This window comes from Labeo rohita, chromosome 13 (genome assembly GCF_022985175.1).
Source record: "Labeo rohita strain BAU-BD-2019 chromosome 13, IGBB_LRoh.1.0, whole genome shotgun sequence".
NCBI lineage: Eukaryota > Metazoa > Chordata > Actinopteri > Cypriniformes > Cyprinidae > Labeo > Labeo rohita.
In genome coordinates, this window is record NC_066881.1 from 744,292 (window position 1) to 772,268 (window position 27,977).

General features: G+C 39.8%; 1 protein-coding gene across 2 annotated transcripts in view; it reads right to left on the reverse strand.

The window, feature by feature from the left end:
- slit1a (slit homolog 1a (Drosophila)) overlaps positions 1–27,977 on the reverse strand; it is an 89,716-nt gene that overhangs the window by 52,599 nt on the left and 9,140 nt on the right. The window contains exons 2-5 of one of the 2 annotated variants that reach the window (XM_051125524.1): positions 25,918–26,257; positions 20,018–20,089; positions 19,198–19,269; positions 17,297–17,368 (exon numbers count right to left, since the gene is read on the reverse strand). In XM_051125524.1, coding sequence (XP_050981481.1) covers positions 17,297–17,368; positions 19,198–19,269; positions 20,018–20,089; positions 25,918–26,099 — 398 coding nt within the window. In that variant the 5' untranslated portion in view covers positions 26,100–26,257. Of the gene's footprint in view, positions 1–17,296; positions 17,369–19,197; positions 19,270–20,017; positions 20,090–25,917; positions 26,349–27,977 lie in introns of those variants that run through there. The other variant, XM_051125523.1, reaches the window with a different exon arrangement.

Here is a 27,977-nt window from a genome sequence, read left to right on the forward strand (position 1 = left end):
CTTCCTTTATAGTCTGCGTAGAGTTGAGCAGAATGTACTTCAAAGAATGGTTTAGGCAAAATAAAATCTGTCATTTTTTACTTACCCTCATGTCGTTGCAAACCCATGGGACTTTCATTCATCATAAGAGCACAAATTAAGATATTTAATATTCTTTTTTGGGTGTTTGTTTGTTTGTTCATCCATTGAAAGCCTAGAGAATCAACATTTTCAAGCTTCAAAATGTTCATAAAGACACTGTAAAAGAATTCCAAGCGCTCCAAGTTTTCTGAAGAAACACAATCATTTTTATATGATGAACAAATTTAACTAGATTTTTTAAAAAGTTGCCAGCCACCGCCAACATTTTTTATCATCTTCACAAAAGTTTAATGTCCCCCCCCAGAATATTTTCTTGTATGAATATCTGAACATGCAATAAAACAAAGAACAGAGCCCTATAGCTATTATTCTAGCTTCACGCAATCTTTTTTTATCAACACTTGAATGTGGGTAAATATTATGAGAAAAGCAACATTTTGATCAAAAAGCTGAATAAATCGCATTTCAACACACATATATAGAGCTCATCAAATAAACACAAGCTTGATGTGCAAAAAACAGTTTGTTTTCACATGTCAAACAAGCATGGCTGAACTTCCGGTTGGCTTTGCTAACTGTCTGATGGGCACTGCATTAACTGGAAAGCATTTCCTCAATCTAGTAAATTCTAATCTAATTAAATAGCTTTATGCATCTTCTGAGAGCATTCAGTGTGCAGTGAGGGCACAAAGGGGGCACTCTTGGCCATTGATATGAAATCTAAAATAACTCGATTTTGTGGACTTGTGAACCACAAATGTGAAAGCTAGAGTATGCAATTTTCTGTAAGCTTTCTGTGACTTAATGTGTCAAAATTAGCTGCAATCTAATCGGATCATACTTTAAATATTTTTTGCCTACATGGAGCATGGCTGACACAGATATTAACACATGGCTGCTGCAATAAACAAAATCTACACTGACATAACACACACAAAAAGCAAAAATAATAACAAAACAATTATTTGGGTCACATGCTGTATGGTATCCCCCCAAGGTTTTGTTCTAGGGCCACAACTCTTTCTTTTTGTAACTACGAGGAACATTGTGGTATTAGACTGCACTGCTAGGTGCAGTGAACAGACTTCAGGCAAGTCTAAAGACCCACAGAAAATGATACTGACAGAACCATCTGTACAGTATGTCCATAAAAGTCATAAGCATTTATTCTGACCTGGTTTGTGCACATAAGTAACATCTGTAGAACAGCTTGATGTCACGTAGGGAGTAACTCAAAGAGCATATTTTCTGTACATAGTGGAGAATTTCAAACCTCTCGACTGTAATACTTTGATGGCAGGATGTTTCTCTGGATCACACGTTTGTGTAACAAATCCAAAATGAATGGAGCAGCCATTCACAGACCAACAAATTCCACACAGATGTCACACCGTTCACGCGTCAGATTTAAAAATAGAAATTACAGTTTAAAGACTAGGATTTTGACAAGAACAAAACATCACGATTTTTCTAACTCGCTGATCTCACATGAACTTCTTGTGAATAAAACACAAGACTCAACTCTTGCTGATTCCTCTGTTTTCTCTCTTTTGTCATTTTTCTTGAAGGCAAGGCGTTTTATTATCAAACTCTGCAGTTTTGTTAGAAAGTAATAAAAAATGTTCCTCCAGCAAGCCTCCTGTATTCCTTCAAGATTTGATTAGGGATAGTACTGGGTTCAGGTTTAGAGTTGAACTAAGTATAGTATATCTAAATGTTAAAAACTATAATTTCTAACACAATGATCACTCTCATTCAAAATCTAATTATAAAGCTGCCTCCACTGTTCCCAATCCAGCACCCGTTCAGCTAACGCATGCACTTGAAAACGTATCTGCCCATCTTAAATAAAACATTATCCAAACATCATATTTGTAAATTGACAGTAACAAGGGCTGGATTTCCCAAAACACTAAGCTGAATGTTACGCAAATGCAAGTAGCACATAATCGCTATGCAGCGTTTCCCAAAAGCACTGTAATCTAAGTAGCGTGAAAAGTGTTTGTAAATTACCAAGAGCCTTGGAGTGCAAGTCCATTATATGCAACCTAAACGGATGTCTCACACTGTTTATCAGAGACAAATGGACACTTCTTAAACATCACTGACGCATTTTGATCACTGAAATACCTGATCATCAGAAATAAAAATGTGTGTGAAAAAATAACAAATTAAATCAACAGCTGCTCTGCAGTGCGATGTGATTTGTGGTTTGAATTTATGTGACAGTAACATAATGTTAACTATGGTTTAGTCAGCTGACGATTTTGGAAATCCATCTGAAATAACATTGCACCGTTTTTTTTTTTTACAACAGAGCTACTCATGAACTAAGGCCAAATTCATGATCTTAAAGGCTTCTATCATTGTGCTCCTTTAGAGAAACGTTGTGTTTTCATGTATTGTCTGGTCTGAGGTCTAAGCGTTTTGGACTTGTAACATTTCCAGTACAATTTTGAAAGAAACACAAAGGCTATGAAATATCCACACAATCAAGATCTACAGTCTGTGCTTAACAGGACTTCTCCAATCGTCATACTGCACATGTTTTTGTATGACTGTGGTGGTCTAACCAACCTTCTGCCTGCGCTCAGAGTCTTTCTTCGCTAGTGTTCGTAATAAGGGCCGTGAAGGACGCGAGAGGGGGAAGAATGGTCTAGTAAATGGCAGAGGAGTTTCAGGACATGCCAGGCCCCATTGTGCCATTCTTTATCACGCCTGACCCAAAATCAAACATGCAGGTCCCCGATCTCCTTGGTGACATTGCAAGGCCTATCGCTTGGAGACCGAGAACAATGGCAGCCTGGGAAAGCCCACGGCGCGAGTAAAGGCCAGTCTCTTTTACTCAGACAAGAGGTGGCATAGCACTGACTTAGAAACACGGGCTGAAGGGACGGCTCTTCCATATCTCACCCTCTCAAAGCCCCTGGACTCTCCTCTACACATCCTCATTTCTCCAGCTGCATCTTAGTCTGCTGCTCAGCATTTAGGCTAGTTTATAACCTTCTCTTACAGAATAACACTTGTCATTTTTACTCTTCTGACAGAACACTTGCTTAGCAATTCAATTTCTCATTTTCCATCTTTCTAGAAACCTGAAAGCATATAAAACTACATACAAGAGTAAGTGGCATGAGATATGTTTTGAAAATTGACCAATTGACCAATGAAATCAAACAGAGTTTAAAAGAAATGATGATCAGTTACAGGGCCTAAAACACCCCTTTATCCTTCATGAACACCTCAACTTCCTTCATTCAGAAAAAAACCTATAGATATATATTTTTTTAAAAGCCATGAAGAGTTTGTACCTATAATTAAACTACTTTTGTGCAACTAACTTTTTTATGAATCTTCTGTAAAACTCTCATATAAATAGTGTTGGGGAGTAACTAGTTACATGTAAATGGAATTACATAATTTAATTACAAAATAAATGTAATTGTAATTAGTTACAGTTACTGAGAAAAAATGTGCAATTAAATTAGTGTTACTATTAAACATGTTAATGATTACAAAGGGGGTTACTTCTGAATTTGTTTCCACACACCCCAACATACAGATTTAATTGAATTCTTTCATAAATTGCATTGACTGCTCTAAAATGAGATACCAGTGTTTCTAGAGTTTAGGACACATGCTTATTCAGTACCTGTTTTATTTCCTATTTGGGTTTATGCATATACTTTATTTTTTAAGATTAATAGTTTTTTCCAAGGCATTGTTAGATGCCAGTGTTTCCTGTCATAAGCAAACATTTGATTTCAAAACCATCATAGCTATTAAACTATTCATTGTTATGATTTTAAATCTGTTTTTAACCTTAGAATGATCTCCAAGTAAATAAGAGGTGTTAAGTCTGAATTTGTGGTGTCTGTGCTTTAAATTAAATTATTACACGGCTCTGTGGAATGCTGGATTCTGATTGGTCAGTTGTGATGTTGTGATGTTGCACAATGTATGTTATTCCCTGATAACAACTGGTAAAAGGTAATAACGAACACTCATCCGTGCAACTTAAGTTAGCACTATACGCTTGATAGTTTTTCTTGGTGGAAGCTTTGTGTTTGGTTAGCTAATAAAATATTAAATCTCAATTCAATATTATGTGTACAGTTTCTTAATTCTGTCATCCAAATATTGTAGACTCGCTCTATTGTTTCATACAAACGCAGCTGGTGGCATTTTATTTGGTACACTGCAATGGATGATAAGACTAATAACTAACAAACTAGTACTGTAAGTACTAGTACTTAATTATTTATGTGGTAAAATGTTAAATGTAAAAGTGGTATGACTGCACTGTATCCTTTAAATGTTTGTCAAGTTTGAACTTGCTGCTTATTAGCAACTGATTTCTTCATGGATAATGTGAAGAAAGTGGGATAATGTACATCCAGCCAACAAAGATGTATTTTAAAAGTCTGAAAGTAATCAGTGTTGAGTGCTACTGTAAGGTTAACTCTGCCTGGTTTAAATGTTTTAAAATGATTAACAGTTGAAAATATTAGAAATTTAGAAAAGTAATCAAAAAGTAATCAGATGTAATAAGTTACATTACTTTAATAAGTAATTGAATAGTTTCACTACTTATTACATTTAAATAGAGTAACTTGTAATCTGTAACCTACTACATTTCCCATGTAACCTTCCAAAAACGGCATATAAAGCATGCTACGATACCAACAGGGAAGACAACAAAAGGTAAAACAATTTATCCTTAATGAAGACTGTACATGGGGCAGTGTCACGAATCTGGTCGGTGTCTACACTCAGACTGTTGCGTTGCACCCCGGACTACTACTCCCATCACCCATCGCGCCCATTGCGTTGCCTCCTGTAGCCAATCAGGCACACTATAAAAGCCCTGGACTTTCCCCTTGCAAGTCACGGATTGTTATTGTTGTATTTCCATTGTTAGCGTTTCCTAGTTTCCTTGTTCCTTGTTCCTAGTTCCTAATTTCTTGTGTTTTTGATTCCCTCGCCTGGCTCCCTGTTTTCGACCGTACGCCGCCTGCCCTTTGGACTCTTTCTCGTTTATTGGATTATTCTCTACGTTTTGCCTGTGTTATACCCGTTTGCTCCTGTTTGACCCTGCCTGTACTACCATGTTTTTGTCTCGCCCCTTTAATAAAAGCTCGCAGATGGATCCGCTCGCCTCTCGCCACTCATTCCTCGTTACAGAACAATCCGTCACAACAGAATCCAGCAGCTTCACCCCCGGACATTCAGGAGATATGGACACAGACAGGATATTATACAGGATAAGACAAGGATCACGTTCTCTCGACCAGCACATCTGTGAGTTTCTTTCTATCGCTAACCATTCCACCCTCCCGGACTGTATCATTATGGAAATATTTTGTGATTGCATTAATGAGCCTCTAAAGGCTAGACTCAGACGCGAGGGTCCGCGCTCATCTCTGGCTGCTTTCATGAACTTTGCCTTATTGTGTGTGGGCTCGCCGTGTACTGTGGGGGTCGCGAAGGAGAAACGCGACAACGCGGACATGGCAGCCGCGCACCCCTCTCGCAGATTGGCGGTAACGCCAGATCACGACGCCACAAACAAGTTTTCCGCCTGGATCGCTCGTGAAATGGCGGCCGTGTCGGAGCGTGCCCTAGCTATGGCAGTGTCAGCAGAGTCCGTGCACAAGATGTCGGCCGCGCCGCTGTGCACTCGTGAAATGACGGCGACGGAGGAGCCCGTGCACAAAATGGCGGCGACTGCGATGCACGTTTGCAAGATGGCGGCGGCGCCAATGCGCGCTCACCAAATGGCGGCAAAAACTGAACTCCGTCACGTCACAGCTGCTATACCAGAGCCGTATAAAGTCACAGCTGCATTTCCTGAGTCAAGTCAAGTTGCAGCTGTGTTTCCTGAGTCAAGTCAAGTTTCCGAGTCAAGTCAAGTTGCAGCTGTATTTCCTGAGTCAAGTCAAGTTTCCAAGTCAAGTCAAGTTGCAGCCGTGTTTCCTGAGTCAAGTCAAGTTTCCGAGTCAAGTCAAGCTATGGCTGCCGTTCCAGTGTCAAGTCAAGCTACGGTCCTTGTTCCTGTGTCAAGTCAGGTTAAAGCTGTGTTTCCTGTGTCAAGTCAGGTCAGAGCTATCGCTCCTATCTCAAGTCAAGTTACAGCCATCTTTCCTGAGCCAAGCACTGTCAAGATGGCCGTCACGCCAGAGCCACTGCACAAGCTGGTTGCCACGCCAGAGCCACTGCACAAGATGGCCGCCGCCTCTAAGCCACTCCACAAGATGGCCGCCATTCCTGAACCTGTGGTCAGCACCCGGACGCCACCTGTGGTCATGATGGCCCACGTGCTGGACTCACCCCTAATGACGGTATGGGCAGCAAAAATGGCGCTCCTTCATGCCGCGGCGGCTACCCCTGGGTCAAGTCAAGACACAGAGTCAAGTCAAGACACAGCTGCTGTTCTCCACGAGTCAAGCCAGGTCACAGCTGTGCCCCACGAGTCAAGCCAGGTCACAGCTGTGCCCCACGAGTCAAGCCAGGTCACAGCTGTTCTCCACGAGTCAAGCCAGGTCACACCTGTTCTCCACGAGTCAAGTCACATTACAGCAGCTGTTCATACTAGGTCAAGTCAAGTTACAGCCGTGTCTCCTGAGCCAGGTCAAGCTACGACTGTTGTTCCAGAGTCAAGTCAAGCCAAAGCTGTAGCTTCCAAGTCCAGTCAAGCTTCCAAGTCCAGTCAAGCTTCCAAGTCCAGTCAAGCTTCCAAGTCCAACAACGTCAAGGCGGTCGTTCCTGCGTCAAGCAACGTCAAGGCGGTCATTCCTGCGTCAAGCAACGTCAAGGCCGTGGTTCCTGCATCAAGCAAAGTCACAGCCGTGGTTCCTGAGTCAAGTAAAGTCATTGATCTTCACAAGGCAGTTCAAGTCACTGCTGGTCTTCACGTGTCAGATCAAGTCACTGCTGATCTCCATGAGCCAAGTCAAGTCACCGCTGATCTCCATGAGTCAAATCAGGTCACTACTGATCTTTACGAGCCAAGTCAAGTCACTGCTGATCTCCAAGAGTCAAGTCAGTTCACTACTGATCTTCACGAATCAAGTCAAGTCACAGCCAATCTCCAAGAACCAAGTCAAACCACAGCTGATCTTCATGAGCCAAATGAAGTTATTGCTGCTGTTCCAGAGCCAAGTCATGTCTCGTCTGACCTTCCAGAGCCCCGTCACGTCTCGTCTATCTGTCCAGAGCCTCACCATGTCCCGCCTGACGGCCCAGAGTCAAGCCACGTCCCGCCTGACGGCCCAAAGTCAAGCCACGTCCCGCCTGACGGCTCAGAGCCACGCCACGTCTCGTCTGACATCCCAAGGTCACGGCCTATCATGACGGCCAGCGTGCTGGACCCACCACTGGTGTCAGTGAGGGCAGAGAACATCCCAGTGGCATCAACACCTTCTAAAATCACCATTAAAGAGGTCCTGCCACCCGCCACTGCTCTTCCCTTAATGGCGGTTGCCATTTGGTGTGTGTGGGCTGCACACTGTACTTCTGAGGTCACGTCTGTCCACAAATCTGCTCCTGAGGCCACGTCTGATCACAAACCGGCTCCAGAGCTCCTGTCTGATCACAAGCCGGCTTCAGAGCTCCCGTCTGATCACAAGCCTGCCCCAGAGGTCCCGTCTGGTTTCAAGTCTGCTCCAGAGGCCCTGTCTGACCACGAGTCAGCTCCAGAGGCTTCCCTGTCGGAGAAGCTGCGCCAATGCCTCCTGAGGTGTCAGCTTCAGCTGTAGATCCTCCTAGGGAGGCGGCGTTCATCCTCAAACTCTCTGCTTCTCCCCTTATTCTGTCTGCCTCCTCTGTCCCTGTTCTCCCCAGGTCCCAGTCTGTGTCACGGGTTCCTGCTCCGCCCTGGAGGGCTCCGGCGCCTCCTGCTCTGCCTCCGGCTCCGCCCTGGAGGGCTCCTGAGCCTCCTGCTCTGCCTCCAGCTCTGCCATGGAGGGCTCCTGCGCCTCCTGCTCCGCCTTCTGCTCAGCCCTGGAGGGCTTCTGCTCCACCTTCTGCTCCGCCCTGGAGGGCTCCTGCGCCTCCTGCTCGGCCTCCGGCTCCGCCCTGGAGGGCTCCCGCGCCTTCTACTCCGCCTCCGACTCCGCGCTGGAGGGCTCCTGCGCCTCCAGCTCCGCCTCCTGCTCCGCCCTGGAGGGCTCCTGCGCCTCCTGCTCCGCCTCTGGCTCCGCCCTGGAGGGTTCCTGCGCCTCCTGCTCCGCCTCTGGCTCCACCCTGGAGGGCTCCTGCGCCTCCTGCTCCGCCTCCGGCCCCGCCCTGGACGGTTGCTGCTCTATCGGTCCTGCCTCAATTACCGGGCCCTCCACATGGACCTGGTCCTCCAGCCCTCGCCCTGTCTCGCTCCCGCCCCACCGCTCCCCTGGACTGTTGTTCCCTTCGAGCGTCTGGAAGCCGCTCCTTGAGGGGGGGCTATGTCACGAATCTGGTCGGTGTCTTGCGGTCCGCTCACCGCCAGAGGTCGCTCTCACCCTGTCACTACACTCAGACTGTTGCGTTGCACCCCGGACTACTACTCCCATCACCCATCGCGCCCATTGCGTTGCCTCCTGTAGCCAATCAGGCACACTATAAAAGCCCCGGACTTTCCCCTTGCAAGTCATGGATTGTTATTGTTGTATTTCCATTGTTAGCGTTTCCTAGTTTCCTTGTTCCTTGTTCCTAGTTCCTAATTTCTTGTGTTTTTGATTCCCTCGCCTGGCTCCCCGTTATCGACCGTACGCCGCCTGCCCTTTGGATTATTATATTATTGGATTATTCTCTACGTTTTGCCTGTGTTATACCCGTTTGCTCCTGTTTGACCCTGCCTGTACTACCATGTTTTTGTCTCGCCCCTTTAATAAAAGCTCGCAGATGGATCCGCTCGCCTCTCGCCACTCATTCCTCGTTACAGGCAGTGACCCAAAAATACATTTGACTTTTTTTTAAATAGATGTATGAACTGCCTTCCAAAAAATGAGTAATAATATAAATATTCTATTTTTTAATCGTAAACATTTAAAAAGAAGAGCGTGCATTTTTTTTATTTCATGATGTTTTTATGTTTGTCTAGTTCATAAAACATGTTTTTTTCTGAAGCCAAAGACATGTTTGCACATTATTAACAACACAGTTTTAAACAAAACATTTTATACTGAAAGTGAAAACTGAATGATGTTCTCCTCCTTTTTTTTTTTGCTTCTTACATCCTTTGTTCCATAAAATCAATTTAAAACCAGCTGTGCACCCAAGCCAATTTGAAATTTATAATTATGGTTTATTTCAATCTGAATCTACCAAACAGGTGAGGATTTAATTAATGTTGGGAACAAGCTGGGAATAAGAAACTTTAAATGTTCAGGTATTTGTTCTCGAAAGCATTAATAAATGCTGTAAAAGTGTCAACAAAACTTGAAGCTTATTGTAAAGTGAAATCAGTGAAGTTAGCTGACAAACTCTCTTCTCTGACTAAATGTATGTGAGCAAACTTTTATCAAGCTTTTATGATTCAGATGGATTCTGACAGGGACAAAAGCAGGATTTTTTAATGTTATTTTTTCCATTGAATTTACATTTTAGTTTAGGCATTATTACATCACATTTGGATATCTGAGATTAATCTGGGAACACAATAAATAACTAAATTTATTGGTAAACATTAGATTAATTAAATATTTGGTATCAATTAAATATTTGTTACATAATCTTGATTACAAACTGTTTTGTAAAAAACAAATTCACTAAAACTCAACCCAGCACATGTTGGTATGAGGCTAAGTATTTAGAGACAAATTTAAGCGAATCCAACTATGACTAATTATTTATGTATAAGAAACTCATGTTATTGATCACAGATTTCTGGCAGTCATGGTTAAACCCTCCAGAACACTGAAGGAAGATTGTTTTTAATATGTTCTGTTATACATATATTGCACTATTATGAAAATCAAGTGAAATAGGAGCGCTTTGTGTGAACCGCGTCATGAAAGAGTAATTTCTTGACACGGTCTGCTTTGTTTCACTCTAGCTGGCACCGTTTTTTCAGTTGATCTCCAATGTGCACTAGGTTGTCAATATTTTAAGCACAGCTCCTTAACTGACCGGACAGATGACTTTCAAAATCATTGTGGCTAAAATGAACTCAGTGAAGTCAGGATCACATCAGTTTGCTTTAAGTTCCATACTATTTAGAATCTCAGAACTGGATAGAGAAATTAATGCAACAAAATTAATGCAATTAACTGAACACCTCTGACAGTTCATCCATAACTCACAAAATGAATAAACAGAAAAGCTCTTTAAATCAAAGCAGTACAATGCATGAAGACACAATAGATGTCCATTAAGTCCATCGTTTGGCTCAGAGATTGTCCAAAGTCCATCACCAAAATCATCCACACAGTAAATTTTCAATTAACCAGACAAAGCAATTAATAAACACTGTCCATTGTGTGCTTGTGTTTTAAGGGTTGGTTTGAGAAAGACAGTGAAGGACAGTTTTAGGCAATGCAGTGAGAGCGTTTACTGTAGAGACCGCCCTTCATAAAACATCCAGTCCACACTCTTATTTCAAATGGGAATAAAGCTTCCACAAAGTCCCAGCAGCAATATGATTGATGTGTCCAAAGCCGCTCCAGAAGACATGCTGTCCTTGCTTATTCCCATCTCAGTGACAAACAGAACGGATCTGTGCTGCTTAGATGTTTGGTGATCACTCTTGGCTCATTTGAGATGCCAAACCACTCGCCGTGAATGTAGACGAGAGCAGACGGCCAAAAAAGAGCTGTCAAGCCGGACAATTCTTACTACTCGTAGTCGATCTACATAAGCAAATGCAAATATCACATGTTCTGTGTTCCTGATGCGTTTCAAATATTGCTGCTTTTGCATGAAGACGAAGCAATTCTTTTTTTTCATGTTTTTTTAGTAGAATAAAGCCGTGATTTCAAATTTGTTAACAGAGTTGTAATGAAACCCTTCTATACCGCTCCCTTTCCTGCTCCTGACCTCCGCTAAACGGCACACATAAACCGCAAACACAGCGCGGATCTACATGCTAATGTTTAAAACAGAGACGTGTACTGTGCTACGCGGAAGGATTGATTTTAATAATTGGACGCCTGCCACAGTTTCATCCGAGGGACTAAACGGATTTCTCCCATCGAGTCTCAGCCAAGAAGGCCGACGCAAAAGCGCTCCGAACGGCTTTCAACCATCTACCTTTAGAGATTTCTGAAAGCGAGCGGCCGTGGAAACTTTCCCCTGGATTCATTCCAGCTCTATATGAACAGGCTCGTACAGCGCAGTTTGAATAACACATCATCTGACCTCGGCGAGCACTCTTTATCATCTCAGTGCTTCGCCACGTACGGCACAGAGACTGGATCTTACATCACGGAATACCACAAAATTTGGATGAAACACATTCGGAACAATAGCATCCGTTCTTCAATTACTGCCATGTGTACTTAGCCTGAAGGCAAAAACCAGTGCATTGAGTCAAAGCCACCACTTTCCTGTCTAACTGGGCCAAGAACAAGGGCACAGTCATTCCAGCAGCCGGGGAAAGCAGTGTGTCTCTGCAGGGTTCACCTGTACTCACTGCCAGCCTCCCACAAAGACAGCAATGAACAGAATATGAATGCCTTCACCGCTCAGAATTACACAGCTCCATCACACCACAGATAGTGATCAATCATGAAAGTCGTGAACAACCATCGCTTTGACTTCAAAACGACGCCAACAAACATAGCAAAAAAGGCCTCATTTTTCATGTTGTTACCCTTACGGTGTCACGGTTTACGTGGTAACGTGTGGTCTGAACCCGAATCACACTGTACAAGGTGACTTTTTGTCCAGTGTAGCGTGAAGCTAGCTGAACAAAATCTGAGTTTCAGAGTAGGCTGCCCACTAAAGGGTCACTCAAACCTATAAACTAAAAAAAAAAAAAAAAAACAATTTGTTGAGTCAAGTTGAAATAATTTGTTTCCCTGCAGCCTTAAAACTGTAAGTTCATTCAACTCAAATAAGTTTAGTCAACTTGAAATGTTAAGTTGTACTATGTAAAAAAGCTTAGATATCTGAGTTGACTCAACAAACAATTTGGTTTGTTAAACTTAAAAGCTGGGCTTGTCTGCCTTAAAATTTTAAGTTGAATCAACTCAAGTATCTAAGTTGTCACTTAGTACAACTTAACATTTCAAGTTGACTAAACCTTTTTGAGTTGACTGAACTCAAAATTTTAAGGCAGCAGGGTAACAAATTATTTTAAGTTGACTCAACAAATTGTAGTAACGTTAATAGTACGTTTGCTCAAGGTCTCCAATAATGTTCTCAGAACTTTACACAAAATCATTATTTATGGAATGTTTCTTTACTTCTAGAACATGTTTTTAAAATGTTACTAGCAGTGTTGGGGTGACACATTAAAAATAATGTGAGTTACATAATCAGATTACTTTTTCCAAGTAACAACGTAACGCATTACTTTTAAATTTACAAAAAAAATACTAGAGTTACTTTTTCACGTAAGAAACGCAAGTTACTTTGTTATCCTATTTATTGACTGACATACCTCCTGTCCCGTGTTGAGAGAAATTGGGAGTGAGGTGCAGACCAGCGGCACTTTCTTCAGCCTGAGACTTTTAATTAATTTCACTTTCGGTTGCCAAAAATATAGTTTTTAGGCGTTCTGTTATTAAAAATAATTTATTTTTAATATATAGCCCAGGCCAGGTGACAAAAAGTAACACAAAAGTAATGTAATGCGTTACATTTCACAAAAAGTAACTAAGTAACGTGATAAGTTACTTTTGTATGGTGTTACACAATATTGTAATGCATTACTTTTAAAAGTAACTTTTCTCCAACACTGGTTACTAGTTTTAGAATGTTCAGAGAAGATTTAAAAGTAACATTCCCATAAAGTTAAAATCCCATAAAATGGAATGTTCCCTTAATGTTCACATAACTAAGAAAAAAGTTTTTCTAAAACAAAAAAATCTGGACATTTTGTATGTGCAGAGAATAACATTTTTGTACATTATGGGAACGTTCAAAAAGCATTCTTACATTTTTGTAGCTGGATTTAGAGCTGACAAAAGCAAGCAAATCTCATTTAGATGAAGTTCAGAAGGATCACAATGCTTGCTATAAATGTTCTTCAAAATGCTGCAGACAACAGCCAATCACATGAAACATGAAGAGCGTTAGTTTGTTTCACTTCTCACAAGAATTGATAAGGGTTAATTCATTTAATATTTAAATAAGGGTTTAAGAATTTAATTAAGAGATCGTTATTAAAAATGACATGAATTTATGAATTTACAAGGTATTCAAAACACAAAAATATATTTATGTGGCCACACATTAAGAATTCTTTCCCACAAATCAAGTTTTATTTAAATCACAGCCACAATTCACTATTTGTTCCCTCATTTTAGTTAAATCATAATTCTTTATTCACGGCCACAATCATTTTTTTCATCGCATGTTGTGTAAAGAGGCTCTGTAAGTCTCTTTACACAAGAAGGCAGCTGAAAGAAAATCTAAGAAAGTGTATCAACTGAATTTATGTAATAATTTAGTTCACAAAGAGCATGTAAATTTTGCGATTTTAAAATCTTTTTATGTTCTAAAGCTTTAATTATGTGTATATATTTATATTTGTTTATAATTAAAAGTTTGATTTTAACAAACATCAAAACATAATATAATATTGATTCAAAATAAGCCAGTTCCTGAGCTGATGGAGAAGAACGGGAGGAAACGGTGCGGTTTTCTTTTTTCCCCGTGTCGTCTCGCTGAATAAAGATGTCTGCCCTGACAACATTTTTTTAAGAGGAAACGCCGTAATGACTTATGCATGTCATATCAATCCATCATTTCTGTTGTGCGTGTTTAACAGGGCAGGTTATTATGAGCGAGAGGTGGCTGTGCGGTACGTCAGCCCAGAGGGAGGCTGTTTCTCCCGCTCTCAAACACGGAGACGTCACTCCTGCTGATGCTCTTCATTGTGAATATTTCACAGAGCCTCTCCTGGCCATGAATAATGGATGGCAGCGAAATATAGAATCTCTTGTACATACATGGAGAATTCTGTCTGTGTTTGTCCTCTTTTCATCTCTCTCTCCCTGTTGTTCGTTTCCACGTCCCACTCGCTCTGAATATTTCAACATGTTTTTTAAATATGTCTCTCTGGCTTTCCTCAGATGGGTTTGCAGAGTCTCTGCTGCTCTCACTGGCTGCGTAAATCATTAAAAAACAGCAACAACATAAAGATCCACCTTGAAAAGCAGGGAACAGGAACAAAGAGTAACGATCAGACCGCAGACGGCAGAGCGTCTCTTCGCTGAACGCCTGTCTGAAAATCAAGATCTTTCACTTGAGAAACTGATTCTGATTAACTAGACAAACTCAGACCCATAAACTGTGCTAAAACTATACAGCAGAGCTAAACGGATCAATGAACTGCAATCTTTAGACACACAGCAAAATATGACAAGTTCCTGCAACTTAAAAGGTTCAACTACTCAATTTCATTCACTAAACCTAAGCGTAATCCCACGTTTGTTCCCTTTAAATGTTCAGTATTACATGCTTCACTTCATGTTTTCTATAGAAAATGCACATTACAGTGGTCATTTCTATAAAGTCAGCAGAAAAATAAAAAAAAATAACAGCAATGAACTTTTTGTTCCACTTAAATTGACTTACAGGGGCATTTTATATAAATGCAAATATGCAAATATAAATTACATGTATGTGTCATCCTTCATGTAAATTCTTACATTTACTCAATAAATGCAGTTGGACTGTTCTCAATCAAATCAGTATAAACAACATTCATCTTTGCACTTGGCATTTAGAAGTATTTACACGCTGTTTAATGCAGCTCAGAGATACGATGAATGCATTTACACTGCGGTTACAATTGCATAAATAATGAGATTATAAAATGTATGTTTTAAATATAAGATAGCTTGAATATAGAGCTATAAAAAAGAACCTTAAAGATGAAACTAAAACTTCCATTAGGTGGTTGCAAGTCACTGTCCTAATAAGTGAGTCACTGATTCACTCATTCAACCACTTTGTTCAAAACAGCGGATTCATTCAGGAATTAAGCAAGTGACTGTCTTTATGAATGGTTAATTGAATCATTTAATCAATCAGACTTGAAGAACACAGCCTAAATTAACCCTTAAATGCATGAATGTTTCGCCCATACATATTCGGGTCTTTAGCGACCCAGGCCTATATATCCAGCATTGATGGATCTCTAACTGCTGCAATAGCAAAAAACTCTCTTGATATTTTAAGAACAATTACAAAAGAATAAAATAAAGCATATTTTGTTACCCTTTAAAACTTAGAATGGTTTAATTTGAGCAGATGATTTTACCATCGCTGTCATCATCAGAGTGCACTTCTACAGTACAATCAGTATCTGGCTCATATTCACAATCTTAATCATATTAACAAAACTATCATTTTTTAGTCACTTCAGAATCAATAGTTTGATCGCTGGCAGCTTATTCACCACATTCACCATCAAATGACAGTGACATTTAGATTTTATGGCATACAGTAATTGGTCTGCAGTAAAGCCATTCAAACCAGTTCAATATTTGCTGATGATATTCTTTTGTTTTTTGCCTGTGTTAATTATGAGCGAAACATCACGTCATTATTGCCTATTAAACAGTGCCACCTCGAGGAATAAATGTGAATTGCATGTGCTGAGTTTGAATATTTGAATATTTTTGTGCAGAAAAAATATATACTTACGTACACTAATACACACCCCGGGTCTCTAGCGACCCTATACAATTTTTAGAAAAAAATAATCAGAAAACAGACATTCTTTTAATTTTTTTTCTTGTTATACTGTTTATAATGACTAGATTGAGGAATACTAATACAGTAGATGTCTAACTTTTAAAAAATGAAGGAGGGAGAGGGTAGTGAATGACGGTCGCTAAAGACCCGAGGTTTAAGGGTTAATGACAGCATCATTAAAACACCCACCACATGAACACTCATGAGACAAAAGCAACATACAAAGTCACACAACAACAATAACAGTCAACTAACTACTCATTTATATGGTCCTGAGAAATCACTTTTTGACTATAGTTTCAGGACTCAAAAAATCAAGCTGCAGAAATGCCTCGTTGTGTGTTTCCACCACAATGTGACGGCACATCAAAGCCTAGATTAACATCATGGCCTCTATCGCTCATCCACTGAGGCCCTGTAAGTGACAGGACAAACGCTATTCCGACACAACAAAAGATTGTTAAGGGTATTTCACACAGGATGTGTTCAGCCTCAGTTGTTATAACAGCAAGCATGAACTGAACGAACTTTCCTGAAAGTTGTTAGAAGTTCAGAACAGCAAGTAAATCTTTGAGCACTGTTTCATTTGATTATTTTCCTGTTTTTGATCCAAAACCTCAACCCAGCCAAACATTACCATATCACAACTCAGCACAAATATTAATTACTAAAAAAAGGTTTAAAAGTTTAAACACACACCTCTGATCTGCATTTAAATTCACAATGGGGAATTAGGAAGGGGAAGAGGCATCGTATTCAGTGAATTACAGCAATGTGATGATGAGTGATTGTGGGTCTCCACACATGCACTGCCAGCTCTCATGTGTTGTCAAAGTCATTAGACAATGATAATCATGGCTAATGATCATTAAACCCAGCGGTAAACACTGTCATGGACTGCCTTACAGCAAATCAGCTCTATTCATTAATACCTATTAAACAACACAAAGAATTGCATCCAGCTTTAGACTCAATACATGAACACTGAGGACATTTTCCATTTTAAAAACCCTAACAAAAAACCTGAACCAAAGCGGGACAGAAAAACCCATCCAGCCTTCCACCAAAATCCATCAGAATACAATTAGGTGACAACGCAGATATCAATAAGCTGATTTATCATGCACTCAGTGACAATACAATAACCAGTCAAAACTATTCATTTTTCCACGAAAATGACAAGGTACAAACAGCTGTCAAGACTGTGTTCTTAAGTTTGGTTCTCCTGTTTGTCTGGATAACTGCTCCATTGTAAACTCACTAAACTAATTGCATTATTTTAGAAATGCATAACACCATATTAATCATCAGTTCATTATACAGATCACTTCAAAATCAATCTGCAAAACTGCAGGAATCAGGGACTTACAGTCTGGACAGAGCCGCGTTCTTCTGGAACAGAAGCTCTGGAAGCTGGTGAAGCTGGTTTCTGTTCAGACGTCTTTAAGAAAAAAAGAAACAAACACATTCACAGACTGAGCAAACACAAGACAGCAGTACTAGATCTACACGTGATTAGCAAACTCGTAATTATGATGCAAAATTGGCCTTGTGAGGAGGTGCCTTTGAACACTTAATTACTTCAGGGGAAATGAACCTGTAATAAGTTGCTTTAGATAATGACAGCAAACCTCCTGAAATCTCGAGGAATACTGGAAACTCTTCAAACCTAGCAACATCTGCCTCATTCAGAAATGACAGCAAATGAGCAAAGCAACACATCTAAAGCATCTCCAATGTCACTACAAAATGCAGCATGTGTGACTTCAATAATGCAGTGAGAAGCACAATGGACGGAAAGAGAATAGGATTAAAAATCCCTTAAAACTAAATGTCTTGTCTAGAAATAGCAGTTTTTCAAAAAAAATATTCTGTTTGTGTGTTTACAGCATGTTGTGGTTTTCAGCCACTTTGATATGTTCATATTTCTTTATGTTTTACTATGCTCTGCAATGTAATGTCTTAGAATAGGAAGAACAACCATTGTTACATGATAAGTTTGATGATTTTGTTTTGTTAAAATACCAGTAGAATATGTATGCATGTATGTGTGCTCTTTCTCTGTGTTGTCTGCCAGATAATGCAAAACACATAATTTTGCATCACACAATAAACATTTTGACAGTTCCAGGGCTTTTATTAAATCTACACATCAAACTTACACATTTTTACACACCAATTACAAGCACACTAGAACAAAAATACACATTAAATAAACTTAAGATTTTAAGCTACTGTAGGTTTGTTTAGCATGTATAGTAAGAAAAACTACAGAAATTGAATTAGAATCAACTATATATGACAGACTAAATCATAGCATAATCGTCACTGTATTAATCAAATATGAAATGATTCTAATTAAAGACCCAAAAGTGATTCAGTCAAGAGCAGTGAGCGATTTTCTCTTTGTCATTTGTTGTTTGATTAACATTAGTGACACAGACAGCAACAGGTAAATTAGGCTGCTGTCACTTCAAGACTGACTGCATGTATCCAATATACTGAAACACATCTGGTCTTCACCCAGCTGTTTACATTTATTTAACACATAACCAACTGTGTTCACACGAACACACCACATGATGGGCATTTTGATATAATAGAGCATTATGACCACTGACTATTCAAGCGCAATAAGACGCGAAAGAGATGTCATGATTTTGTCAGTCTGCCAAAATCATGCCAGTGCATCATGGGTGTTGAAGTTTTGGTCAAAAGAAAACTCCACAGCCCTTGTCTTTGTTTTTTTTTCTAGTTACGTAGTAATAATTTCATAATGTTTCTCGTGTTTACACAGCATAGACAGACAAATGTTATTAAAAGCCCATCTTGCCATTGCTGAATTACACCTTTAAGTATATAATAAGTGTTTACTCTTGAATAAACGAATGATACAGTCCACTTCAGTGATTAGCAGTGTCAAAATGATTGAGATGACCAATCAAAGACTTTACTGAATTCTAACTGCACTGCGTAATGGTAAAAGAGTGTGAGGTGAGATGAAAGCTATAGCTAAACATTTAATATCTGACAACTGAATAATAGAAATGTCAAACACATGACAGGAATATCCAGTGATTCATTCTACTCAACTTTTTAGTCAGATTTTGCCTTTTTGAATTTCAAATATATAATTTACACATGACATATTTGCCTAAACTAATTTTAACTAATTGCTATGATGTGCTATAGCATGCATTTGATCTGAAAGTGAGCACAAAGCATGGCTGTTTTTAGTAGCGTATCAGTGAGCTGATGTTGAACACTTACAGTCTCTCCAGCTCTTTCATGTCGTCAAACGCGCCGCGCTCCACCGTCCCAATCTGGTTCTCCATCAGCTGCCTGTTTAGAGAAAGGACAAATCACAGGAAATGACTGAGAACTCCAGCAGCTGAGATCTGAGGAGTGGAGCAAGTCAGAGAAGATTTCAAAACCACAGAACTGTGACTCTATACAGAAAATAAAATATTTTTTGGAGTTTTTCTTTCTTTAGTGGAAATATATTATAAAAGTGCTTATAGGACATTAATCTGAGAAACAAACTTGGTTGTCAAGCAAATACTATGAGAAGGTAGAGCACATTTACATGCAAATGGTAGTTAAAAAACACCAAAGCCTCAAAGTGTAGCTATAAGCGGCTTAAATCGTCTTGATAAAGTGCCGTTTGTGGGTCTTTCATTGCATCGAGCTTGACAGATGTCTTTTTTCAAACAGCGGGTGAGTAGTTCACTCCAGTGTTTGCTTTACAAAAGCCTACACTGCAAAATATAGTGCTGATAAACAGTTTCATGGTGCATTTTTCATGTGATTTAGTTTAATAATAGGGCCATTCTCATGTTTTCATTGCACTGCTCTGCCCACACAAGCACTGTGAGTGCTGGAATATCCGCACAGAGAGTTCGCTTATAATTCCCTGTAATGCAGTCTCAAGATTTTTATCTGCCCTTGAGATTTTGAAGATGTCAAACAGAGATTATACCTTCACAAAAGTGTCAATCCATCAAAATGCCACCCAAGCATCCATACTACATGCCTTTGCAAGAAAGAAATGAAAGAAAGAAAGTGAAGCATGACATGTAAAGCCACTTACAAAACTCGAAGATACTTGAGTCCAGAAAAGTCATTTCTGTTGATGCGTGTGAGGTTGTTTCCATTCAGTTCCCTGGAAAAAGAAACATGCGTTATGGTTAAATCTGTTGTCAATCCAGGTATGCATACAACATTGCTTTAATGATTCATGTTCAACAAGTGTCAGAAACCAAGCAATACGGTAGATTTTCATCCTGTGCACTCTAACAGTACATGCATGCATCAATACATACAACATACTCAAGAACAACTAACAATCACTAGGTGAATAAATATAATTTCAACTCTTAAGAAAATTGCTAAATTGATGCGCAAGAAGTCATTTCAGTCAGTTCAGAATAGTATTACACATACAGTTTGCTGCTGAAAAATACTGTGTGGGTTTTTTGCAAATGTCTGCTCATTATTGGGAACATGTGTTTCTTTTTTGTTGTAAACCTCTTCCCCAATCACTGAGAGAAACACACACTCGCACAAATCTCCCATGAATACTGGATACAAAGTCATGCACTTTCTATTGGTTCTAATGACCACTCCTGGGAGCCCAGCAAAACAGAGACAGAGAGATTGCAGACAGATGTATGCACAGGTGCACGGGCACAGCCAAATAAATAATGGGCTGCTATTCATCAGCCACGGCCCGATCTCCTGATATGTAGATGTTCTGCGGATTATTGTTGTGGAGTTCAGCCTTTCTGGTTTCTCTTTCTTTAAGAGATGGTGGCAGATGTACTGAAGAGAAGACACGAGAAGAAAACCAGCTCACTTTAAAATGCCAAGAAATGCACATGTGCAAGAACTGCCTCAAACTCCAGTGAACCGATCAGCTTGCCTAAACGTCCTTGGCTACTTGAAATAAACAGCACCTGTGACAGTCAACACTTCAGAAGATCAAAACATTCAAACTGGAGCTCAGGGTTTTCTTTCTCAGTCTTTTAAATGGCTCCTCCAAACCAGATGAGATCCTTCACTCATCAAATCACATCCTAAATTACTAATGATCCATACACTATCTACTGTATTTTAAAATGTTATTAATAAGAATCGCTGTTGGATTGTTTGTTTTTTTTTTTTTTTGATTGGATACAAAGCCATGGATGCAAAAAGAAAAACAACACAAGAAAATAATCAACATAAAACAGCTACAAGAGTAGCAGGATACAAAAGATATATATATATATAAGCAAATGGATTGCATACGTTGAAGATTTCATGAATGGGCTCAAGAATGGGCCACTTTCCTGTATTTTTTTGCTGCAAAGGCTAATTTGCTGTCTAGCTTTAATCAATATAATACCAAAATGTACATGTATTTAAAAGATACAATAATTTAATAGCTTGAACATTTGCTTGTTAACTAAATTGTCTGTTCTCTCAAAAAGCTGTGCTGCTTTCTGGTCCTGTTCTACTGAGCTCAAGCATTTACACATTTGAGAGCCAAACTGGACCAACAGCGATTAAGTGCACTTAAAAATGACTTACTAAAAGTGTTTTACAGTTTAATTCCAGTGAAGTATCCACAAAGATCCCAAACTTCTCCCTTTTTTAGAGAACTGGTTTAGATAATTTAATAATATTTTGCCTTGTTTTAAAGACGTACACTTACTTTGATGTGCTTACTAACATGCTAAATCACATGTATGGTACTTAATATATTTAATGTAATTAATTTTATATATATATATATATATATATATATATATATATATACACTTAAATGTATTAAATTGCAAATTCATTACAAATGTGTAATTAAAATATATTTAAATACAAGTTCCCTAGTGACATATCACTCGAGACTTACTGATTTAAAAATACTAATATAATCTTTATTTGGAGTACTACTTGTGCACAATGCACATTTCTTAATATTAAGCCTTACATATGTTTTCATGTCACTACTGATGAGGACTGTATGATCTTTAAATGATATCAGTCTTTAAATGCAAAATATTTAAAGTGTACATGCAATAGTTCCACTTTAGCATAATCCAATATAATTAAGTTCATCTTTAGTTGGACTTCAGCACTACTTTTACTTCTACAATTAAAGTGCATTAAGCACAAAATTAGTTGTTCCAATTTAGCAGACTTTAAATATACCAGTTTAATACACTAAAAATACAATTGCAAGGCATTTTTTAAATTAAAGTACATTATATGTAAATGTATCTGTAGTATACTTAGTATAAAATAAATGTATTTTAAATACATTTTAATATATTTATTTTTCACTAGGGAAGTTTTGATAGAAATGGCATCAAAGTGTATTTTAAAGGCTGTGTTATAGTAACCATGACCTAAAGCAATAAAATAATTCGAAATGACATATTAAGATGTACTTAAGCCCTACTTAAAGCACTGCTAAGTTCAACTAATTGCATTTTATATAAATTGAAAATATAATCAAATAAATAATAATACAAAATAAATAAATAAAAACTATTATTTCCACAATAAATACTCTTTATAAAAGTATGCTAAAGTATACTTGTTTTTCGCAAGGACAATGCTTCATATTTCTGTGTGACATTCCCTCATTCATGAAAACCTATGGTTAAGCTCAACTTGTTTGGTCTAACAAGTAAGATTCAGCTCACTTGTGTTGGTCACCACTTAATCTCCAATGTAAAATCTCTTTTTAGAAACTTTAGTTATACTTCTAATCAGATCATCCTCAACACATCTTAATTCCAGGTCTAAAAAGCCTTAAAAGATAATAGAGCTAAGCCAGGTTTTGTGATGGGTAATTAGGCCTGATGAAGGTCTGCAGAAGACTCTCTTATAGCACTGGAAGCTGATCAGAAGCATCAGCATTGATCTTTTTCCAGATCAGCAGGACTGACTTCAGTTTCACAGCCCACAAAAAAATATCTATTGTAGGATTTACTTTTTACTCTCTGTTAGTGAATTTCACAAACAATTACAAACAAATCTGCAAGTTACACCAGTATGATTGCAAATTAAACATGAACTTTTGAACTTTTGATTCTGTTGTTGTTTTAAAGCATACTCTGAGGAACTTTAAAAGATATATATATATATATATTTTTTTTTTTTTTTTAAAGTGCAAATTAACTGTGATGTAAGTGTTAAAGTTCATATGCACTAACAGGTTTTAGCAATCAATAAACTCTAAAGTCATGCACTATACAAATGTGTAACTAAATGTGTAAAAAATGTGAAGCTATTTAACCATATGTGGTTACCATAAATAAACCCTTCTCCCAGGTCACTGCTTATGATCAAGGAGTATTTCTACCCAAGAATGGTTTGTTGTCTGAAGAAGAGCAGCTTAAATGACTAGCATTACATAGTTAGTATTCTAGTTAGCCGTTCTCTTGTTTAAAATACGCCTGTGACTTTAAGCACTTTATGAGTCGCCTGCACTGCAGACATTCACCTTGCAAAAAGTCTCAAGTTTCATTTATTTATAAGGCCCATTAAAACTACAAGACTAAAGTGCAGAACTTTAAAGAAAAATTAAGAAAATAAATGCAGCTAGCAATTTTAATTTACAATATCCAAAACCGTGGTATGCACAACTTTTTTAATGCACACTTTCTTTAATATTTTTCTTTTAAATTTATGTTGTGAATTAGATTGATCAATTCTTTTAAGTTGTCTTTAAAAAAACGAAAAACTACTGGTTATAATCTAAACCTTAAAGGAATGCATGCAAGTCATCAAGCACAGTTGATTATGTTCTAACGAACACGCTCCCTGTATGAGTAAAACATAAAGCGCTCATTACAGCTCATTCAGACCACTAAAAACCTGACTGTGATGTGAGTTTAAAGAGCAAACTCTACTGCTGGCAAAGTGCCACAACCATTTCTGCCATAACGCAGTTGAGTTAGGGAAAAAAGCAAGCGCTCATTATCCAGCTAATGAATTAAAAGAGAAAAAAGCACATTTCGTGGAAACCCTTTGATGCTCTAATGCAGGTCTTGGTGGGCCAGTTATGGAGCTTTAATAAGTCTGATCCATCATGCAGCCTAATCGTCCTTAATGGTTTGCAAGGGACGTTCTCAGGTAGAGGTTTTCACAAGGAGGCCACCCTGATACTTCATCATTGCAAATGAAAGGTCAAGAAGAGGTTAATCAGCATAAACGGCTCCATCGCTAGAAAATTCCCAACATTATTTTAATATTTCCTCAGTGTTAAATTCGATTTGACGAACATTTAGAATTGGGGAAAGCCGAAGCAATGGTTTCACCTGCACAGAATCACAAGCTATAGGCTCTGCTACATTCGGAGACTCCGTTTAGGACATTTAAGAACTACCATGTACATGCCTGCTTCTCCCCACTAGACAGAGCACATGATCATACCCATCTCTGCTGCTATGTGACTGCCATCACAAAGACCTCTCACGAGATAAAAGCTCTGCATTCACCAGCTAATCTTATATCGGTTATAAGATTTATCGCCGGGATCCAGCAGCAGAGCCTATAGTGTTTCTCCGTCTGAGCGGCCGTCCACTTTCAAGACAATCAATAAGCAATCAGTAGGAAGCTCACAGGGACATTTGGCCTGCATTCTTGAGCACATCAGAGCCGGAGTTCATACGCGAGCGGCCCAATACTCTGAGCGATCGCTGCAGTTTAAAGAGAATTCTCAATCAGATCACTCACTCTTGACACGTCGGCGCCGTTTGATCTCAGGCGCAGCGGCTTCCGAAGTGTGTATAAATAGATGCGCTAGCATAGATAAAATAAGAAGGGTCGAGTCTCTGGACGTCTGCAAACGAATGCGGGGTACATATAAAATGACTGAGATTATTCATTTAAAGAGCAGAGAGCCTGGCGCGTCTCACAGAGCATGAAAAAATCCGTCTGCATTAAACAGTTCTGAACTCGTACGCCGGCCGCGTGATGTCTGCACATCAGAAAGCCCAGAGAGCTGCTTAAGGGGGGCGTTCACTTTTACACGCGCCGTGTTAATGGCGTAACCCGTTCTCCGCACCTTTACTACTTCACTACTAGTTGCCTGGCACATGCGTACATTTACATGAGCCACATTCCCAGGCAGAAAGCCAGAAAGTGTTTGTCTGGTGATTTGGTGACTGTCTGTGAGCATGTGTTTTTGCTCTGAACTGCAGGTTAATGGGGAAACCTTGTGGGGTGAGGAGAGCTGGGGGGGGTTGAAGTGTGATTTTCACACTTCCTGAGCACATAGTCATTACAGAATCCATCAAGGACATCCAAGAGGTGGTATTTGATAGAAACACCCTATGACAAGTGCAAATTGAATTGTTTTGTTGATCCACCCCCAACTGAACATAGAGCCTTGACCATGTGGACGGCTGTGTAAAAGTACCTGAGACACTTGAATCGCTCCTAAGCCATGCCTTGTCCTGTATTTGACTTGATAAGGACTCAAAATAGTGGCTAGAGCAAAAAAACGATGTGTTCCACACTATGTGCATGATTCACCGTATATTATTCTAGTAAAGCAGATCCGAATTTCAAACGTGAAATCCTTCGAATTTCACAATGGTTCTGTTGCTTCTCTGACATGTATAATTCATCAGAACTATTTTAAGAGTAGCATTTACTAAACCTTCGAGGGTAAAGCCTACTTTAGTAAATATTTCATCCCAAATATCTCATTTGAAAGTGTGAAAGTGACTATGAAATGACTCTGGTGGAAAGAGTGAAAGGACAAGGGAAAGTTCTCAGCGGCTGAAAGAGTGATAGGAAGTTTCCCTCCTCCCGCAGCGCGTGTCAACATACGGACGCGTCCGTGCAGATCACGTCTGGTTGTACCTGTCCAGGACGGCAGTGCCTCATTGAGCTATTGTTCTCATTCAATTGCTCTTGGTAATGATGCAGACCCCCCCCCCAACACCCACACGCAGGCACGCACATGCAGATGGACGTAAAGTGTCTACTCACAGCCTCTCTGTGTTTCGGGGTATGTTCCTGGGCATGGTTTTGAGCCCCAGCCCATGGCAGTCCACTGTGGTGCCGCTGCAAGTGCAGAGCGCGGGGCACGCCGTGGCAGCCCTGCACAGCAGCAGTATCCGGATGCACGCCTCCACCAGTCTGCCTACAGAGTATCCTCCTCTCGCAGGCATGATCTCGCGGGGAGAAAAAAAGCGGCTCCTGCGCTCTCGCGGTTCACTTTGCGCACAAACTCTCCTTTTCCTCTTCTTGGAGGAGTTGCTTTGCCGCCTCCGTGCGTAACGCGCTCCTGCTTCCTCACTGCTTCGCTCAGCGGCGCACTGCCGTCTGCCTGAAGAAAGGGGGATACGGAACAGCACAGGAACAAAAAATCTCTATCCTCTCTTACACACACACACAGCAGTAATCCATCACAAGGATCTACAAATAGCAGTTCCCGGACTCCTCCCACCCCCTACCCTCTCTCGCACCCCTCCCTATCAAACCCTGCTCTCCCCCACCCCTGCCAGAACCTTAAACTCCCCTCTCTCAGGCTCGCAGGAGCCCCTACAGACAGACGGCGCAGCGACGGCCTCCCCACATGGCACGCCGCAGCCCGTCCTCAGGCAAAGGCCCCTGTGAAGAGAGTGGCCCGGGGAGGGGTCCACTGGGGAAAGGCAGTGTGCCCATACCCCCCACTATCCCTCCCCTCCCCAAAAGAGCAGTGTATAATCATGTTTTGGGATGGGGGAAGGTTAGAAATGCACAGAGCAAAATGACAGAGCCTTTGTGGAAAGCACGAAGGAGGACTTTTTTTTGTCACTTGACTTCTTCACTGAAAACCAAAGCTTGGCTGAAGTTTAAAGAAGATCTGGTGAGTGTAACAAATTCACAACAATTGAAATCTGCCATCGGAACAGAGCCCTTGTTTGTTTGCACAATCATTTTTCTGCCTCTGATGATGACAAATGGTGATTGTATCAGCATCAGGCTTTGGTGAAAAGGGGGCGTTTATTTCCTTGTAGCGAAGTTTATATGCCATGAGATCATGCTGTGGTGTTTTGCAACATTAGATTTTTAGAATGCAAAAGGCATTGTCAGCATCCAACACTTCATCGCCATGCTCATACTACACCAGCAAATGGTCTAATCGTGGATATAATGTGCATACTGAGTAGATTAAAGCCCTAATGAAAACATGCCTTCCAAAATCAATGGGATTTTCTGCAGCAAGGAATGACTACGATGTAGCAGGAAAAATGAGATGTTCACACATTAAGCATGTTAGCAAGCAGTGCATTCCAATTATATCTGTTTGGGTTTTATTAGTGCTCTTCATTTTAGATACAACTGAAATGTTTTAATGCAAATAACATAATGTAATAAATAAGCTTTATGACAGACTGGGACATTCTCTCATGTTGCATATCCATCCAGTGTAAAGTGTCTGCAGCGCTAACAATAACAACGTGTACATCTTAATGAAGGTTTCTGTGGACAAAAGGATATGCTGAAAAGACTTCTCCACACTTGCCATCTGATTACTTCACACAAATTCCTCCACTGCTCCCCCTTGTGGCTAAAAAGAAACAATCATTTTACAAAAGTTTCTTACAGTTGCATACATGTTTCTTAATTAAAACTCAAACCAGTTTTTCAACAAGCAGTTAAACATTTGCTTAATTTCCAAATGCACTAAAACTACCAGAACACTTCAAACATTCTTGACTCATTCTACCATTGAATAGCCTATTCACTGTAGGTCTGTTCACATTCAAGACTGAATATTTGTTGCAAAAGTCTCTCGTGAAAAAGGATTGCTGAGGACCTTCACATCGGGGAAGAGCCAATTAAAAAAACTGACCAATGGGACCAGATTTTGGTTACATCTCCCAGATTACTGATGCTGCACAATGCAGCGCAATGGTGGCGCCAAAAAGAAAAGGAACTCATTGGATGTAGAGCTGCTGTTGTCCATCCCCAAAGAATCATGTATATAAAATATCTGCAGACCCATGTCTTTGCTCTTGTTTTCAGTCTTTTATTTCAAATGTTCAGAAAAAAACCTAAGC